We start from the raw sequence: 19,516 nt of genomic DNA, 5'->3' as shown, positions 1-19,516 counted from the left end.
TAACCATGCCCATGTTCTCAGGTCACGCCCCCTTTTGTGACTTTTGAACTGTTTAAGGTAGAGTCTTGTGTGAGGTATCATTGAGCTCAGCAGAGAGCTCCTTTTTGATTGGTGATGGTGTGGCCGGCCCCCTATGCTTCAGCCACGCCCCCTTTCATAACTAATGACCAGTTTGATGTTGACTATTGCGTGAGGTATCATTGAACTCAGTAGAGAGTTCCCTTTTCATTGGTGATGGTTTGTCCCGCTATACTTGGTACATTTAAAAATACATAATTTCCAACGCCGCACAATTCACCGTGTGTGCAAATGCATGGCCACATGGAGCGGTGTCCGCCAGTAACCCCAACGCGTGCAGAGGAGCTAGGGGCGATTGTCCAAATGGTTTTTGGACAATTGCAATTATTGACACCTGACAACCAAACATTTTATTTTTAAGTTCAGACTTCAAACTTAAATTAAAATAAATATAAATGCATTTTCAAATAAAAAATGTACATCATCTCTTACTTGAACAGGTATGCCAAATGCCTTACGTCAGAGGCAACGCTAAACAGCCGTTCACTGTCAACATGTAGCACGACATGCACTCGTTCTCTTTCTATTTTCCATTTCACAAATTTTCCCAAAACTATTATCAAATGCAGACGCAATTGCAGCTGCTGTGTGAGAACCAGAGCATTCCTGTGAGTGTAGGTCGAACAGCTTTTTTAGGGGTGAAGCCTTCGTCTATCCACTGGGCAGTGAGGCTCAACATGCTAACAGGACTCACGCTTGATGTCCAAATGTCTATAGTAGCGCCGGCGAGGAGCTTTTCAATGTGACTGGCAACAACACTCTGGAGCTCAGGTAAGTCCACATTAGAAAAGTAGCGCCGGCTAGGCATAGCATACCGCGGCCCCACCACGCTGAACGGCTGGTTATCAAGAGCAATACATTCAATGATTTTGTCGTTAAGCTCTTTTACCTTTGGGTGGTCGCTGCTGTATTTTCTAGCTTTGTCAAAGGACTGAAGTAGAGGCTGCTGATGGGTTTTTGCCGACGTTTTTTCCTTCTTACTTTTCAAAGACTCAATGCTGCTCAGGATGACCGCTCTTAAGAGGCGTAATCATATTTGTAGTGCTGAACGAGTGTCGTTTTACGCCTCCTTGCATCACTTGTGCTTTACAAGTACTGCAAATAGCAAGTTTGTTATCTGTTTTACTTATCTCGAAATACCTCCACACAGCCGACATGTTGGAAGTAAACAAGCCACCCTATCGGCAAGGCTCCTCAGCAGAAATATTCATATCTGCCGATGATGATCAGTAATTAGTCAATTTTACACATATAAAATAGTAGATCTAGAAAAGTCGGATAGGAAAATTAGGCAGCAGAATTACACAGAAATACCTCATGATATCAGTACCGGTTAGTAGCTCATAATACCTTATATTATAAAACCCAAACTATCCCTTTAAGACTAAAAAGTGTTCGTAATAGTTTCCCATTTAGTCTCTGATCTTATACTATTGTGATTTCAGGCGCTTTATTGGTATCAATGCAGAGAGAGGATCAAAGGCTATAGGGTAAGGTTGTCTCCTAGAAGACTGGTGTGATGGCCCAGGAGAAGACTGCCACAGTGAATGCAAACATGTCCACACTACTGAAGAACCTCCTTGATTTTGAATGGGACTTCATATAGGTCAGTGAGCTGACCTCACAGGACTCCTTTAAAAAGGTAACCTTCCCCCCCTTACAGGTCTATTTTATGAGGGAAGAGCCTACCTCAACGTACAAGCCTACCTCAAAGCCTATACTTGTTTCCCAAATGTTTTTATATTGTAAATGCTATTAATGCATATTTTCAAAAGGTTCTTACCGGTGTATGTTCTTACAATGGTCTTAATACACAGTTTCACTTACTAGGGCTGGCACGATATGCTTGTGTCCAGATTCTATTATCTGATAAATGGGTGTGTGGATATGTATTGCGATTTTAATTTATTTCGATTCTAGAAGTATTGTGATTCAATAGTATTGAGTATTGGAAACAGCGGTACCATATCAACAGAAAATATTTGGGTCAATCATTGGTAAAAAAGGTTACTAAGTTGGTAGAGTGTACTTCAAGTTTGGTAAAATAAATAACTTATAATAACTTGTGTATCAGTTTTTTTTCTCTCATTTGGTCAGAGGCAGTCTGACATTTGGCTACTAAAAAATCTCTTTTGGTTAGTTTCTCTGGGTCATCCAAGTTTTCAGTTGCTTTTTACAGAAGCAGTATTTATTTTTGACACTTCCCTTTTAAATAAAATTGATTTATAGTCTAAGTTGTTCATTGCCTATTTTGTATAATTAATCACAATAACGCAGATTTCTGTAGCCTACAAAACAATAAGGTTCTAATGTTATTAAAAAATATATATTTTAAATATTTTAAACTGCTAAATTTGCTTATTTTATTATCAATTATGCCTGCCTACAGTGAAAAGTGGGAATTTAAAGTAATCTACTGGCAACCCCCTAACCAGAATGTTACTGTAAATTCAAATAATCACACAAATATACTGCATTTAACTTTTTTACTATGGAATCATATAGTATGTAGAAATACAGTGTATTGCAGTATTGTACAGACATTTGTTGTGTTTTATTTTTACAGTAACAGGCTAAAGTAAAAAAAGTAAAGTAATTTAACAGTATATATACTGACTTACTTACTACTTACTTACTTGACCATTTAAAGGCCTTTGCAGGTGTTTTGAGTTAATCAGCTGATTAGAGTGTGGCACCAGGTGTCTTCAATATTGAACCTTTTCACAATATTCTAATTTTCTGAGATACTGAATTTGGGGTTTTCATTAGTTGTCAGTTCTAATCATCAAAATTACAAGAAATAAACACTTGAAATATATCAGTCTGTGTGGAATGAATGTATACATTATACAAGTTTCACTTTTTGAATGGAATTGCTGAAATAAATCAACTTTTTCATGATATTCTAATTATATGACCAGCACCTGTATTTAGTTGCAGTTGCCCACAGTCAAATTCAAGGTAAAATAACAGAGCAAGTCAACATGTTATCTTTCTATACAGACACCGATGTGCATGTCTTACTTCAGAGAGAGAATGGTCAGTCTATTCAGATCACACATGCCGATTACCATTTCTCACACACACACACACACACACACACACACACACACACACACAAACACACACAATGGATTTTCTGGAGCTGTACTCGAAATACTGAAAAAACAGCAGGCTGGGATTGCCTCCACACGGCTCTCACAAACCGTTCCCTATACGTGAAATACCAACGTTTTTTTGCACGCCTATCCGGCTATCAAAACAGATGGATGATGTACAAAACTTGTTGTGATAAATGGCCTTGAATAAAAGTAAAATGCCAAAAAAATTACTTTGTTTCAGTAATGAGAGTAAGTGTAATTGTTTTACTTCCGCCCCTGAAAATGAGTGCCAAATTGTGTAGATAGGCCTACTCCTTTCCAGGAATTACAAATTCACAGACCTGTAAATTAAAGTGTCCTTAATTCCACTTGCTCAGGCAGACAAACATTCATATTTCAAATCTAATTTCAATTCAAACTGATTTTGGAACATGCTTTAAAAATTGCATTAGATTTAATTTACTATTATTTTGCATTTATTCAAAGGTGTTAATATTATCACACAAACCTGGACAACCAAACAATATATAACCTTAGCTCTAAACAATGAATGCATTCAAAATGAAAGACATGACTGGTCTCTGTCTGCAGCTCCTCTGCCAAACAACCACACAAAAAAAGCATCAAAATGAGATCTCAGTGAAACATTTCCCAGGAACTCGGCGGTTAATGGTTTGGGTAATGGATGTCTTTTTTTTGTGGAAAGTGAAAGCCCCAAAAATATCACAAAGAAAAGCAAACATATTGTTGTAAATTTCTCCAAATGAGTACTTACCCAAATTATCAGATCTGAAGAGAATTCCTCAAGTCATTCAAGGCCTTTTTTTAAATTTTTTTTATAACATTTAAAGCAGGATCTGAAGCAGCTTGTCATTTTTTTTTTGTGAAAAGCTTTTTTTTTTTTTACGAGTGCTACCAAAGCTCACGCAGACTGACAGAGAGGAGGAAAAGCAGTGCTAAAAGGAAAGATTAATATTACCATTTTGAATGGCCTCATCTTTCCAGCGGGGGGAGCAATTTTCTGCTGGCTCTAAAAAAGATGGGAAAGGCACTTTTAACAAAACTTTGAACTACTTCAGCTTCAGAACTATTAACTTTGAACTACTTCAGTCAGTGAAACAGGTGAGAGAGGCGGCCCCTCTGCACAGAAAACGGCAGGTTCATGTGAATGAAGCAGAAACATCATAGCATGTTGCTGTTGTTGGTGTGGTGTTACAGTGAGTGCGGGGATCAGGTTAATTTCCTCATACATGTAAGCTTGTGTCTGTTTACTATGCGGCGATGGATAGCGTATGTAGTGGGTCAGCGAGGTCACCAGGACGGGGCTAAATCCACACGTGACAGCCAATTCCCCCCCGGTGCACAATCTGGGATGGGTAAACAATGTTCAATGTACGGGACATCCTGTCTGTAATGTAGACAGCAGCACGTACAGCTGGTTCACTACGAGCCAGGCAAACTGCCGTTTATGTGTGCAAGTCTACTTTCCTAGTGTGCACTGAATAATCTGTAATAAATGGTTTCTTTCTTTCTTTTTCAAAAAAAAAAAAGGGACAGTGTACACAAATTAACATTCTTTAGAAAACTAAATGTAAATTCACCAGAAAAGCTATAGATAATATATGTATCAGTACACATTAAAGCCCAGTTCAGACCAAAGATTAGCGACGAGACGAGTTGAAACTTCTTGCAACGAGCCGGTCTGCTACGTTCTAAAACCTGCCAGTTCGCACAAGATGGTGTATCATTTCCATGACAACGCCTCGTTGTACTTCCGTTCTAACTTCCGACTTTTAGGCTTTTTTGTAGATGGATATTTCAATTGTTTTGCCTAAATATGAATGTGGATTACCGTACGCCCACCCACAACCCTTTCCTAAACCCAACCGTCCCATTCTTCCCGCGTGTAACAGAACCGTACGTCCACCCACGACCCTTTCCTAAACCCAACCGTCCCGTAGTTCCCGCGTGTCACGGAACCGTAAGCCCACCCATGACCTTTTCCTTAACATAACTGCGTCAAAAGGGATGGCAATAGTCCCGACCAAGCGCGTTTACTTATAGCGCTAAAAGGACGGGGCTAAAAGGACGGCGCTAAAGGGACGGCAATAGTCCCGATCAAGCGTGTTTACTTAAAGCGCTAAAGGGAGGGCGCTAAAGGGACGGCAATAGTCCCGACCAAGTGCGTTTACTTATAGCACTAAAGGAGACTTTTAGCGTCAATAAGGACGACAAAGGCACCTGACCAAGCATCCATATTTTACGAGATGGGTGTGAGAACGTGTTGTGTTCTAACGCCGCTGGGCGCAGTCACTCTCTATCTCTCTTCACCATATGACGTTACCGTGCTTTCGGGCGCTCGTTGAGGTTCGGTCTAAAACTCTACCATTTAGACCAGCTGTTTGTAACAAAGATTATGGATATTTTTATTTCTATAGTTTATAGCTGACTTCTCTATTGGCTGTTGAAACAGGTGACGTCCCTTACGTTCTAAAACCAGCCTCTGGAGACTCAACTAGCTGATTCAGCGACACCATCAGCTGGTTTGAGTCGAGCTGAGCTGGGCCGGTTCAGACCACTGAAACTTCTCTCTGTTACGTTCTAAAACGGTTTTGTCGTAAATCTTTGGTCTGAGCTGGGCTTAAATTGTATTTGGAACAAACCTGCAGGTATGAGGCTGTGAGTGTGTGTTGGGGTATTCAGGCCGGACATCTTACCTGACATACTGTTGGGGTTCAAGGCCAAGGCGACATCCTCAGAGCCTCCTCAGACATCTGGGTACCTACCTAGCAGGACACAGAGCCAAGAAACCATCAATCATTACAAGTGCATTACTCATAGCTTACAATAACATCACGTCAATCTAAAATTATTGAAAAATAAGGTATTTTGTGCTGAAAGCTTGTCCAACCCTGCGTCTAAAATCGTGGGTTGAAAGAAAAAAAAGTGCCAATAATTGAATGTAATCTTCAGCTTGATAAAACCAGACGGGGAAAGAGTGCAAAAATATTCCACTTAAATGAAAGTACGATTACTTTGATGAACTTTTACTAAGTAAAATTACCGGTATAAAAATCTACTCAAGTAAAAAAGTAGTTCATTTAAAATTTACTCAGACTAAAAGTTACGTTTTAACAGCGAGTGGAGATATACTTTTTTATATCTATACCAATTTTAATATCTTATTTATACTTATTTAATTAAATCAGTCTTTTGCGATTTGTTAAGGGTACTGAGCCAAAAAAGTTAAAAAAAAAGCGACAAAAACCTTGAAAAAAGCACACACACACACGCACACAAAAAAGCGACAACCATTTATGATTTGAGTTCATTGACAGATATTTTGCCAAAACAACATTAGAGACCTTTTTTATTTCCTTTGTTTCTTCTTCTCAGTAACAGATTTTTTTTTAAATGTAGAAAAGTACTGTACTTCAAACAAAACGTACTTAATTAAAAGTAAAATTACATTTCAAAAACTACTCTTTAAAATAAAACAAAAAAAAACTAAAACTACTCAATTACAGTAACGTGAGTAATTGTAATGTGTTACTTTCCACCTCTGGATAAAACGGATCCAAAGAGATGTTTGATGCCTTGGTTTGGCATCTTACCGGCCGTTCAAGGATGCAGGTTACTGGTAAAGTGTCAGTTTATCAAACGGGAACCTTGCACACAGACTGTTCAGATGGTATGGCCCTGGTTATGGGTGACATCTAGTGGTCAAACATAGAAAACCTGTTTACAGAACCATTTTTTAGAAATGACAAATCTGAGGTGTTGTTTGCAGACTTTTGATTCTCAAAAGCATGGTTATTGTTTATGTGTGCTAATAAAGAAGCAAATAGATTAAGATGAAATGTTACATCCATAGCAGTGTGTGTTCACCTGTAGTCAGACAGCTGAGCTGAGGCAACGCAGACACACACACACACACACACACACCTCCCCCCATTCACCTCCAGTTCTCATCATTCCCAGCACCCAGGGTTCCTCCATCAGAAGTCCCGCTTCACATCACATCCATCCAGATCTTAAGGCTTCCTTTATCCCTTCATCACCTCCACCAGTCTCTAGACTACATCGGGGGGATATTCCTATATATCCATGGCCTCTATACCCCTTTATAACTTAACATTGGGATGGAGTCTAATCGCCAAAGACTCTAAACATACCAACCTATCGTGCACCATGTTCATTAAACTTATTTCACTCTTAAATGAAGTCTCTCCTGATTGAATTGTAGCCACTTGGTAGCAAGACATTAGCTGCCATTAGCAGTGGGAGAATGTAGCACATTAACTTGAGCATGGAGCAGCCATAACTAAATAGGTACAGTAACTGAATGTAGACTATTCCTAAATTCATTCATTCAGTGTATCAGAACAAAGGGTTTGCACTTGTGTTCTGGAAAAAAACTATACCTCTCTAGTTTCAATTTTGATAAAGCCACTGTATGCTCAGTTGTCAGTTTATTAGGTACACCTATAGCTAACACATTTACACAGTCTGATGCCACAGTTTGTCCAATTCCATTTTATTTATAGTGTCAAATCATAACAGGAGCTATGTCAGGACACTTTACAGATAGAGTAGGTCTAGACCACTAGGGCTGCAGCTATCGATTATTTTAGTAATGCAGCTATCGATTATTCCATCGATTAATTGGATAAGAAATACTTTTGTTTTATTGATGAGCAATAATATACAATACCGGTAGTTTGGTTTAATTTTTGGAAAAAGCAACCTTTTTATTGCCTACATTGCTTACAAGATCATCTCTCAAAAGACTAAAAATATTAAGTGTATTGAAGTGCCATATTACATTGTGTTTAAAGAAAACATTTTCTGAAATGCAATAACAACCTCAAACTAAGGCATACATTAAACATACATAAACATTACCTTAGGTTGTGCAACTTAACTTTCAGAACTACAAGTTTCAACCTGAGACTGATCTGTATATAGGCCTATATGTAAATATTGGTTACAGTACACTCAACCCATTTTCATTTATATATTTGATTATAATGTCACACGGCTCTGTTACACTTATGCTAGTAGATCGTTGATCAGCTGTTTCTCCATGAAGAGAGCGAGTGAGAGAAAATGGTGCGCAACAATCTGCTGTTTTCCGGCTCTATAGATCAAATTGTGGTCACCACTATGTATTTTCTTGTTTTTGGTAGTTGTTGTGTTTAGTGTAGTTTCATCTTCCATACGACTCTGTGATTTACTTTTGTCGGGTTCGCTTCGTGGAATGGATGATTAAGTTAGACTCAATGTTTTCTGTTGAGATGCTGAAACATTGACGTCGTGCTATTATTGTGGTAAGCTAGTTCGATTTTGCAGTAGACACACTGTACAGAGTTTTCATTTTAATTACGTTTGAAATGATTCCAAACTTTGGACACTTTCTGTCGTTTTCTCCAGCCTGTCTCTTCTCTTAGCCACTCACTATTTACGCTGCCGTCAGTCTTCATGGCATGTATCGATAGCAGCTAGTGTTGACGAACTGACTGAAGAGCCGGTTAATTAACCTGACTCGTGTCACTGAAACGGGAGAATCGAGTGCCATACGTCAATGAACCGACTCACTCCTGTTTTTTTACCTCACTCGTGCCGTTGTGTGTAGCTGGTATTCTTCTGCTACTGTGTGTGTAGTAATCTAGCTCATTAGCGCCTCCACTGGAGTGGTGGTAGAATCAATCAGGAAATGAGCGCACCAGGCTACTGAACGAGACCGAATGTAACCGTGCGGTGCAAATGCTCGAGTCTATGTAATCAAGCGGTGTCTTGGTTCTCAGCAAGTTTGAGTTATTAACCAAGCCTTGTTTCTGGTGCATCTTCGATGATTGTGTTCATGGCAATTCACACATTATCGATGGGGAAGTACATCACATACAAATACACGTCATGTTATCTTGGTAGCTATGTTAAGTTAAATGTTAGAGAAGTGAATGTTGCTACATGGTAGGTAGGCTGTCACGAGGAGACTGCGCACCAGGCTACTGAACGAACCGATCCCAGAAGCCTTTATTTCTTGTGCATCTTAGATGATTGTGTACATAGATAGGCTACATTATCAATGGATATCACATACAAATACACGTCATGTTATCTTGGTAGTTAAGTTACATGTTTGTTACATGGTAGGTAGGCTGTCACAAGGAGACCGCGCACCAGGCTACTGAACAAGACCATGCCCATTTGTATTTTTAACGTTAGCCAACACATTTATAAAAAATACACATTGGAATAGTAATTGATTGGTATTAGTATTGTTTACTATTCAAATGGTATTCCAGAGTGCATTCTAACAGCCCTCAACCAAAACTTTTCGGACAAGACATCCAAACCATCCAAACCATAGCTGCACAGAGCAACAGACAACAATGCTTTGTACCACTGTGTCAATCCAAAGACACAAACCATCATCTTGGAAGACATGAAATAACTTCAGCTGACCGAGCCTTTACCTGCTCCTTTTTTAAATGAGGAAAACCTTGAATTAAACCCTGTATTGAATCAACTTTTTAAACAACCATTTCCATTTTGTACTTAGCCCACATGTGTTTTCAAAATCTCACCGTCAACAAGCTCCAAAAATGTAAAAAGAATTACAGCTTTCATAAGTCCTTTGCAATGGAAGAACAGCTGGCTTGAAAAGCATTAAGGGAAACTCTGCTTCGCTTTGCCGCTTTTCACCCTAGAGAGCATTTAATATCCAGACAACAGCTGGGGAAGGCCCAAAGATGTTCTGGCTGGAACAAATATGAAGATAGATGGAAGGAGAAAACAGACAATGAATGGGTACATAGACCCCATTACCATAAAGTAAAATGATTGCAGGTCACAGTAGGACGCTGAGATAACAAGACACAGCAGACAGTGAGCAAAGTGAACTCTTCATTGGGGACAGTTTTATCCATAGCCTCGTATCTATATCACAGACAGTGGCTGAGTCTATTGACAGAGCAAGCAGACTGGAGGAAAACAGCTGGCTCCTGATTGTTGGCTTTCGAAAAACTGGTTCCATGTTGGATCCAGTCTCAAGTTGGTTAAATTCTTACATTTGTCAAGCCCAGAGACTAACAGAACTTCTATCAAATGCTCTTATAAATAATATACGGCTTCCTTTTTTTGGCTCAGAACCAATTTTTTGTTTGGCTGTTCACATTACCTTTTAAAATGTGGCCTATATCAGATTCCAGTGTGAACTGTTTGCGGTTTCGATCTGACCCGCATGCGCAAAAGAACAATAACATCAGACGCAGCGCGCTGCTGCACTAACATTAGGGAGGTTATGGAGGAAGTAAGCATTTTCGCTTTTATTTCAAAATGTTTGTGTGATGGCAGCCGTAACATTAATGAGTAGGTGCTGAGGAGGAGAAGAATGAAGAGAAAGAGAGACAAATTGGCTATTTTGGTCTAACGCCTCACTCTCCCTCCATTGACTTGCTCCATCACTGTTCTCCATTTTGTAGGTCTAGTCAAGTTTTTAATTTTACTGTCTGTGTCTAGGGCTAACTCCCGCTGGCGCATAATTGTAACAAATGTTGATGTAGATTGACGTAAAAGTCACATCAAATCCGCCTTTGATTATTTATTTATTTATTTCCTTCAGTTGGGTATGGCGTAGTCTATATCGACGAAGTTTCATTTCCGGGATAGTTCCGGTGTCGCTGGAAATTCCGCCGAATGGCCCTCCTTTTAGGCCGGATGTCTGTCCCCTTCCTCTTTCTTTGTGTTGGCGTTCTAACCTCCGGTGGATTAATGAGGACTATGGTTAACTGCTCCTCAAATCTCTGCAGGGTAAATCCACACAGCTAACTAGACTATCTGTCCAATCTGAGTTTTCTGTTGCGCGACTAAAACTACTTTTGAACGTACACGTTCCACCAAAACAAGTTCCTTCCCGAGGCTATTTTGCAGCGGAACCGTTGCTCCGTCTGGCGCTTAGTGCCACCCAAGACGATTGTGATTGGTTTAAAGAAATGCCAATAAACCAGAGCACATTTTTCTCCCATCCCAGAATGCTGTGTGGACTAGCCAGACCCTCCTCCGCAGCACTGTGGAGGAAGGCCTGGCAATGCAAGTATACTCACAGGGAAGCATTTCAGGACAACCCAATTCCATCCAATAGGTCCACAGATGGCAATTTATTTTGGAATGGGGAAAAAAAAAAAAATCATACAGCTGAGTGCTTTTTGTGGCTCTCTAATTGCCATTTTTGCACATTAGTGCCCTAAATAAACAAACGTGACAATAATGGACTTCCACCGCAGGCGTAAAATTAGCTGCAGTGGCACGGAGCGGCCCAGTCTGCCCTTTTGAGCTTTGGCCTTCTCTACTTTCCTACTTCCTCTATCTGATTTCTTTTACACTTTCTAAACAGAAACACTAGGTGAACTATGTGTGGCTTTGGCTGGACTGTTGGATTCAAACAGGGATAACTTCCCTGTTTGAATCCATGCTTTATTTGCAGGGATATTCCTCTAAGATAGAAGAAAAGGCTCAATGCCAACTTCTATACAGATGATCTCATGTTGGAAACATTCTGGTTGATACCAGTTTGCACTTTTAATTCACATCATTTCTTAATATGTCTATGTCTTGATATCTATATGTATCAGGGGCTGGTATAATGCAAGGTTTAGCAACAATCTCCAACAATTTGTGCGATGTGATAATACTGAAGACAAAGGATAAACTAAACCAAAACTTTCATTTTTTCTGTTTTCAAGTACAAACAAACAGAATCTGTCAAACATATAGAAATGCTCCAGGGTTTCCTTTCTGTCTTTGAAAACACAGGAGCACTGCTCCAGGCATGGAGCTGTGGTGTGTCTCACATTTTCTCTGCTTGTACTGTATGTGTACATATTGATTTTTTACCCTTGACTTTCCTGGATCAAACTGGGAGCCCGAATGGAGTCATGAAAGAACCCACATTTGTTCTCGATGACAAAGTGCTGAGCTATGATGCTGAGCAATTTAATCTGCAGCCTGCTGGTTACTCTGTAATGAAGTGTGTGTGTGTGTGTGTGTGTGTGTGTGTGTGTGTGTGTGTGTGTGTGAGAGAAAGTGTGTGTGTGTGTGTGTGTGTGTGTGTGTGTGTGTGTGTGTGCATGTACAGGATGTGCATGACCGTGGTGAAAGAAGTATTCAGATCCTTTACTACAGTAAAAGTACTAATACCACACTTCAAAAATACCCTGTTACAAGTCCTGCATTGAAATTGTTTTAAGTAAAAGTAAGTATCATCAGGAAAAATAAAAGTACTCAATGCAGAACAATCCTCACATTTTAGAAACTGGAAACAATCACAACAGTTGTGTGTTTAATGGTCTAATCATTTTAGCTGGTCTTGTAGGTCGTTATATTGCTGGGTAGTTTAATTTATAATAAAACATTGCATTTTGTAAACTACATGTGTTTTGTGTGCAAAAATCTGAATTTCTAAAGTAATAGCTTCTAAAGCTGCCAGATTAATGTAGTGCAGTAAAAAGTAGGCTGCATTTCTCTCTGTGAGGAAGAAGAAAGTAGAAACGTGGCATTAAAGGAAAGAGTAACATAAAGTACAAGTACCTCAACGTTTGTACTTAAGTACAGTACTTGAGTAAATTTACTTGTTACATTCCACCACTGGTGCATGAGCTAACATGCTGCAGCCTTCAAGCTGGCCTTGCTTCAACATCACAACCAGATACTGCTGCCTTTCTTTATACACCAACCCAGTTTCAATCTGTATCCCGTTATCATATTTGGGTCAAACTATTTCCTCTTTCGTTTCAAGTCCTCTAATACGACTACTGACACGGCTACATCCGTTATGTTTTTGTGAAGCTCTGAGGTGGTTCTGAGGAACTGCTGCTGGAATTGATAGTATCTCCCCTTATTTTAACCCAAATTATGATCTTTCACTTAATCAAACCTTAACCAGAGCATTGGCACTTCATAAAACGGATATCTTTTTAAACAGTGAATTGTAACATTTTGGAGAGTGCAGATAAATGATGTCGTCCTGTGCCCATATGTGCGTCAGATCAGAAAATGCCTCATTGCGTCAGTCGCTTCTCTAAACTTTGTCTCATCCAGAGACCAGAGTCTCCAACGGCGCTCTGTGTCTGTCAGACGGTCTGAAGAGCATACTATCATATCAGCAGAGCAATAACGTAATGCACAGCACACTATAGGGCTGGTGGATTTTCCTCTTGGAATATTGTGACTTTATTCTCCTTAAATTATGACTTTATTCTCGTAAATATTACGATTGTATTCCCGACTTCTCGAAGGACACAGATATGTGGGATGTCTAGGCGTTTACACAGAAAATTAATTAGAATGAATGAATGTATTATTAACGTGAACAGGTGCTACATGCACATTTAATAGAATTAACAAAAGATACAAAAAACGGACGAAAGATTAAATCATGCATACATGTGTGTCTCGTGAACACCTTTACACAATCACACATTAAAAAGTCCTATAAAAAATATTTTATATTCTGAATACAATGTTGTTGTTGTGTTAATGTTGGAGTCCCGACCCGACTCTTAGAAAGTTAACTAGTCGCAAGTTTGCGGTAAAATGCAGTTGGGTTGTCGAGGTCAAAACACTATATGTAGCAGCTGTGAATCAAATAAACGTATTATAAATAATGTTATGTCATTTTTTTTACTCTTACACTGAATGTTTGCTGCTGTTTAAACCAGTTGAGTATTGAAAAGTATTTTCTGCGACTGATGTATGTATTTATATACATACATAATACATAAATAAAGACATTTCCAACATAAAGTGATGCAAAATGGCACAAATTAGTGCATACCGATTCAGCAGAATGCATGTTAAGTGTTTGACGCTCAAATATCTCTGAGGAACCATAAAAGGTTACACTACACATAAGGGGTCTCTGCTCGTCTCTCTTTCAGGTTAGGAGTCCTTGGCCCAAAAAACGTTGAAGACCCCCGTATTTAATCCATTATTTCCAAAATCGCCTTTTATGAATTTGGCCCCCTGCCCCTCTAACTTCCTCTGTATGTCCCTGCTCAACAGACTCTGTGGTTGGAAGTCAGGTTCACTCATTCACTAAGAAATATCTGTATATTAACAGTTGTTCAACTGTATATTTTAACAGAAATTGTCCAAAAATGGTGATTCAAAGTTGTATTGCTGTTCATTTACATTTCAAATTGCATAACTTGTCTTTTGACAACTTTTGTCGGGCCACGGAGGTTGGTTTTGGGAGATTAAAGATGTCCACGGAATCAGTTTTTTACGACATTTGTCACTTTTTCCGACCTTTGTGAGACTTTTTACGACATTGTTTTTTGTCCATTTTCTTTTCGACCTTTGGGAAGTTATTTTCAATGTTTTCAGAAGTTTACTAACTGAGTAGTAATTTGCTTGAGAGAATTTGAACAGAAAATGTTCTGTATTTTAAGGTACACACATAATTTCTGTTTTTAATTACGGGACAAAGTCCGGGTAATGAGCTGCCAGAACTTTTTTCTGTTATCTTACAGATTTATTTTTTACGGTGTGGGTGTGCCCCGTCTTGTTGGTGTGTGTTATCTAATTTAATTAAATTTTGTTCCCCTCAGGGCTCAGCTCTAGTTCCCATTTCTTTACTATTGGGAGTTATCCTATGGACACTAATCCTCTCACAGGGAAATCAAAAAAACATTTAATGACTGGGTGCACCTTGAGACTGTTTCCCCATGGCACTCCATAACATTTTAGGGCCGATCTTAAGCAAAGATAAAAGTAAAAAGATGTCCTGGGGACCTCAAAACTAGCTCTCAGGTCCTCAAAACTCAACATACCTTTCTCATTGAATAACTGGTCTAAAGTATAAATATCTCTGTCCCTCCACTGCTTACAAGCAGCATATTGGGGTATTCACGTGCCACTTATTGGTGTAGCGCAGGTGCTCCTCCACCTGTTTAAAGTTGGCCAATGTGTTGGTGATAATGGAGCCATAGGTTAGCATACATACTTTTTTGGACAAACACCTGCAAAGGCCAGGTCTTGCAGTCTTAGACTTCCAATGAGGTTTTGCTCTATTCCTCTCCATGGAACTGTAGATGAGGGGTCCAGCCACACTGAGGGCCTGTAGCTGAAAGGCCTTGTGATACATGTTAAAGTTGGGGAGGGCCAGGCTTCCAGTGTTTGTGGTACGTTGCAAGGTAGAGTATTTTAGCCTAGGTTGTTTATTGTTCCAAATATACTGCCGAAAGTATCAAGTTTCTTCCAGAAATGTATTGGTGGGGGTAAGGGCCCACAACAGCAATCCTGGACCGCAGTGATGCTGGCAGCGCAGTCCACCTGGCCAGATCCCTTTGAACATTACTTAATATAGTTTCATAGTTGTCCTGGACCACTCGCTATAGTGATGCATGTACAGTTGTGTTCAGAATAATAGCAGTGTGTTTAAAAAAGTGAATGATGCTCAAAATCCTTAGAATAGCTTTTAATTCCATAATATCAATGCATTGGGAACACTGCTCATTCAATTCCAAATCAAAACATGACCAAAATTGATCAGGTTTGTGTTATACCTTTACAGAAAATGAAGAAAAAGGAATATTAGGCTGTTCAAAAAAATAGCAGTATTTGCATTTTTCTTTACAAACTCAAACATTTACTGTATTAACTGAAAAACGTCTCAAGGGTTTGCTTTACTTTGAATCACTGCACTAATATTTAGTTGCATAACCATTATTTCTGAGAACTGCTTCACATCTGTGTTGCATGGAGTCGACCAACTTCTGGCACCTGTATTCTAGCCCAGGACGATTGAACTACATTCCACAATTCCTCTGCATTACTGGGTTTTGCCTCAGAAACAGCATTTTTGATGTCACCCCACAAGTTTTCTATGGGATTGAGGTCTGGGGATTGGGCTGGCCACTCCATAACATCAATCTTGTTCATCTGGAACCAAGACTTTGCTCGCTTACTGATGTGTTTTGGGTAACTGTCTTGTTGAAAGACCCATTTCAAAGGCATTTCCTCTTCAGCATAAGGCAACATGACCTCTTCAAGTATTTTGATGTATTGAAACTGATCTATGATCCCTGGTATGCGATAAATAGGCCCAACACCATAGTAAGTGAAACATCCCCATAACATGATTTTTACACCACCATGCTTTACTGTCTTCACAGTGTACTGTGGTTTGAATTCAGTGCATGGGGGTCGTCGGACAAACGGTCTGCGGCCCCTAGACCCAAAAAGAACAATTTTGCTCTCATCAGTCCACAGAATTTTGCACCATTTCTCCTTTGGCCAGTCAATGTGTCCTTTGGCAAATTTCAACCTATTCAGTACATGTCTTGTTTTCAGCAATGGGACTTTGCGGGGGCTTCTAGCCGATAGCTTTGCTTCACAGAGCCTTCCTTTGAACGTAACAGTACTCACAGGTAACTTTAAGTCTTCTTTGATTTTCCTGGAGCTGGTCATTGGTTGAGCCTTTGCCATTTTGGCTATTCTTCGATCCATTCGAATGGTAGTTGACCCTTTTTTCCCCATGTCGTTCAGGCTTTGGATGCCATTTTGGCTGAGCAACCTATAATTTTCTGCACTTTATAAGTTTTCCCCTCTCCAATCAACTTTTTAATCAAAGTCTGCTGTTTCTCAGAGCAATGTCTGAAACGACCCATTTTGCTGAGTATTTCAGTGTGAAATGCACTATAACCAGCACGCACAACATTTGCTTCATTCCTTCCTTAAATATGGGCCATAATTGACACCTGTTTTTCACAGAATCAATCATCTCACTAATTGAACACAACACTGCTATTATTTTGAACATGCCCCTTTCAATTACAGATTCAATTACACAGAATGAGCAGCACGCATGTCATGACTGTTAGGTCTGTTGGTTTTCTATGGTTTTCTATGGTTTTCTATATACAACACTTACTAGTAAATTATTTGCCATGTAGAAATATCACTTCTACCAAAAAATTTGATTTATGAGGTTAGTGATGTTGGACTGCCATTATTTTTAACACAACTGTATGTATGCCCAAATATGTAATTTTGCTTTGGGTTGGTATTGTACCACTAATAGCTGATATCACATGCCTGTTGTTCAATAGAAGAAGATTACATTTATTCCAATTAATTTTATAGCCGGAGATTGAGCCAAATTCGTTGAAGATCTTAAGAATTTTTGGAATAGAGTCCTCAAGATCAGAGATGTACAACAAAATATCATCTGCTCAATGATATTGAGCTCCTATTGGATTTAATGTGGACATTACATATTTTATGTTGCCTTATGGCTTGGGCTAACGGTTCAAGAGAGATCGTAAATAGCATGGGGGAGAGCGGGCATCCTTGTCGAGAGCCCTGCTCGATGGGAAATGGCTGAGAATGCAAGCCATTGGTTGAGACTATGGCCGTGGGATTCACATATAAAGTATGCACCATGTCAATGAATTTGGCCCCCAAACCAAGCCTCTCCATTACTTACCACAAGTAGTTCCACTCTAGGCGGTCAAAAGCCTTTTCCGCATCCACTGATAAAACTGCTGCTGTTGTTGGAAGGTTTCTGGCTTCTTATATTACATGAAATAATCTGCGTACATTGTCTGCAGTGTGACGCTTTGGTATAAAACCTGATTGGTCGGGGTGGACTAGCTTCTCAATAAAGCGTTCTAAGTGGATTGCCAAGACTTTGGGACAGAGCTTAATATCAGTCCCAATGAGGCTGATGGGCCTGTAATTTGAGCACTCTGTAAGATCTTTGCCCTTTTTGAGTATACCAGAAATTAGTGCAGTGTTGGTTTGTTGGTGAAAAGTACCCATCTCTATGGCCGAGGTTAAATCTTGTAAAATGATAGGTCCTAATATGTCAAAGTACTGTAGAAGAAGTTCTGATGGAATTCCATCCAATCCCGGCGTTTTCCCTTTTTTAATGCTGATTTAAGTCCCTCTAACGTTATAGGTTGACCCAGTTCTTCTGCCTCCTCCGAGTCAAGAAGAGGCAGGTTTAGCTCTTTTAGGAACTCATAGCACTGTGTCAGATCTGGATTGCAGAAGGACTCATACAACTTTAAATAAAAGGAATAGAAAGTGGCGTTGATATCTTTAGGATTCGTTGAGATACCTTGGTCTGTGCGGATACTGATAATAATAATTGCTCTGGACTCGCTTTGTTTTAATTTCAGAGCCAGCAATATGCTTGGTTTGCAACCATTAAAATCATAATTTTGCCTCACTCTGTGCATTATGAATTCAGTTCTCCTTCTTAGCAAATCATTTAGCTCTGTTCAACTTGTGACTAAAAGAGTATGTGTAGATTTAGAAAAACACGTCTTTAGAGATTTACAACGTTCTTCCAACTCCGCAATCCTTGCCTCTCTTTTTCTCTTCAAACCACAAAGGAAAATGTGAAATCTCTGATAAATCCTTTAGTTGCTTGCCAAATGAATGTCCGGTCCGAAACTGAGTCAGTATTGACTGATATAAACTCAGCCAGTTTGGCTCTAAACCCTGCCTCACAAGCTGTGTTCTGGAGAAGGGAATTATTAAATTGCTTTCTCCTAACATATCACAATGGAATGTGGTTATCAGCGCGTTGTGATCAGACAGAATTGCTGGTTCTATTGCTATTGTGTGGAACACATACATGTCTCGTGTACCCTACCGGAATTTGCTGATAAATTTGTAGCAAAGGGTGAACATAAAAAATAAAATAAATCCCCTAACCCTCTGAGACCGCAGACCCCATCCCCTATCTGTAAGCTACGTGGCCACATCAAATGCAGCTCACGCAAACTCTAGCTCAAAACTGCCCCTCCTGTCTAAAGTCACAGGTTAATCGAAACAGGTCTGGTGAATTCATATGCTAAACATGAACACAACATGAGAGGATCACTCTCAGTGTAGCCAGGTAGATAAGGAAGTTTGAGATGCCTTTAGCATGTAGCTTACGTTGTGCTCCTATGAACTCTTGGCGCCGCTGGACAGTGAATTAACCTAGCTCTGGGGAGCTTATTCCCCTGAGTCCTTATTTTTTTTTCTTTTTTCGCCCAGCATGTTTCCTTGGATTAGGGTGGCACCTAATTCATGGTTGCAGCTGTCGCCATGGTCCTGCTGCGCGCCCTGGCATGCCCTGTTACACCCTGCTACGCTCTGCAGTGCCCTGCGGTGCCCTGCTACATCCTGCTACACTCTGCTACGTCCTGCTACACCCTGCTGTGCCCTGCTACACCCTGTAGCTCCCTGCAGTGCCCTGCTATGCCATGAACTACTACAACTACTATTTCTAGTCACTGTTCCATTAAAAGTAAAGTGCGATCACGGAAGGCTTGTAT

At 39.7% G+C, this 19,516-nt stretch overlaps 1 protein-coding gene across 5 annotated transcripts in view; it reads right to left on the bottom strand.

The window, feature by feature from the left end:
- Positions 1 to 19,516, bottom strand: part of thrb (thyroid hormone receptor beta) — a 162,722-nt gene that overhangs the window by 41,445 nt on the left and 101,761 nt on the right. For all 5 annotated transcript variants that reach the window (XM_078268357.1, XM_078268356.1, XM_078268362.1 and 2 more), the window contains 2 exons: positions 5,897 to 5,965; positions 4,159 to 4,209 (listed from right to left, as the gene is read on the bottom strand). In XM_078268357.1, the coding sequence (XP_078124483.1) occupies positions 4,159 to 4,209; positions 5,897 to 5,903 (58 nt within the window). In that variant the 5' untranslated portion in view covers positions 5,904 to 5,965. The remainder of the gene's footprint in view (positions 1 to 4,158; positions 4,210 to 5,896; positions 5,966 to 19,516) is intronic.

The sequence above is a fragment of the Sander vitreus genome, chromosome 14, assembly GCF_031162955.1.
Source record: "Sander vitreus isolate 19-12246 chromosome 14, sanVit1, whole genome shotgun sequence".
NCBI classification, from domain to species: domain Eukaryota; kingdom Metazoa; phylum Chordata; class Actinopteri; order Perciformes; family Percidae; genus Sander; species Sander vitreus.
Note: the sequence above shows the minus strand (reverse complement) of the source record. Positions and strands in the feature narration are given on the sequence as shown.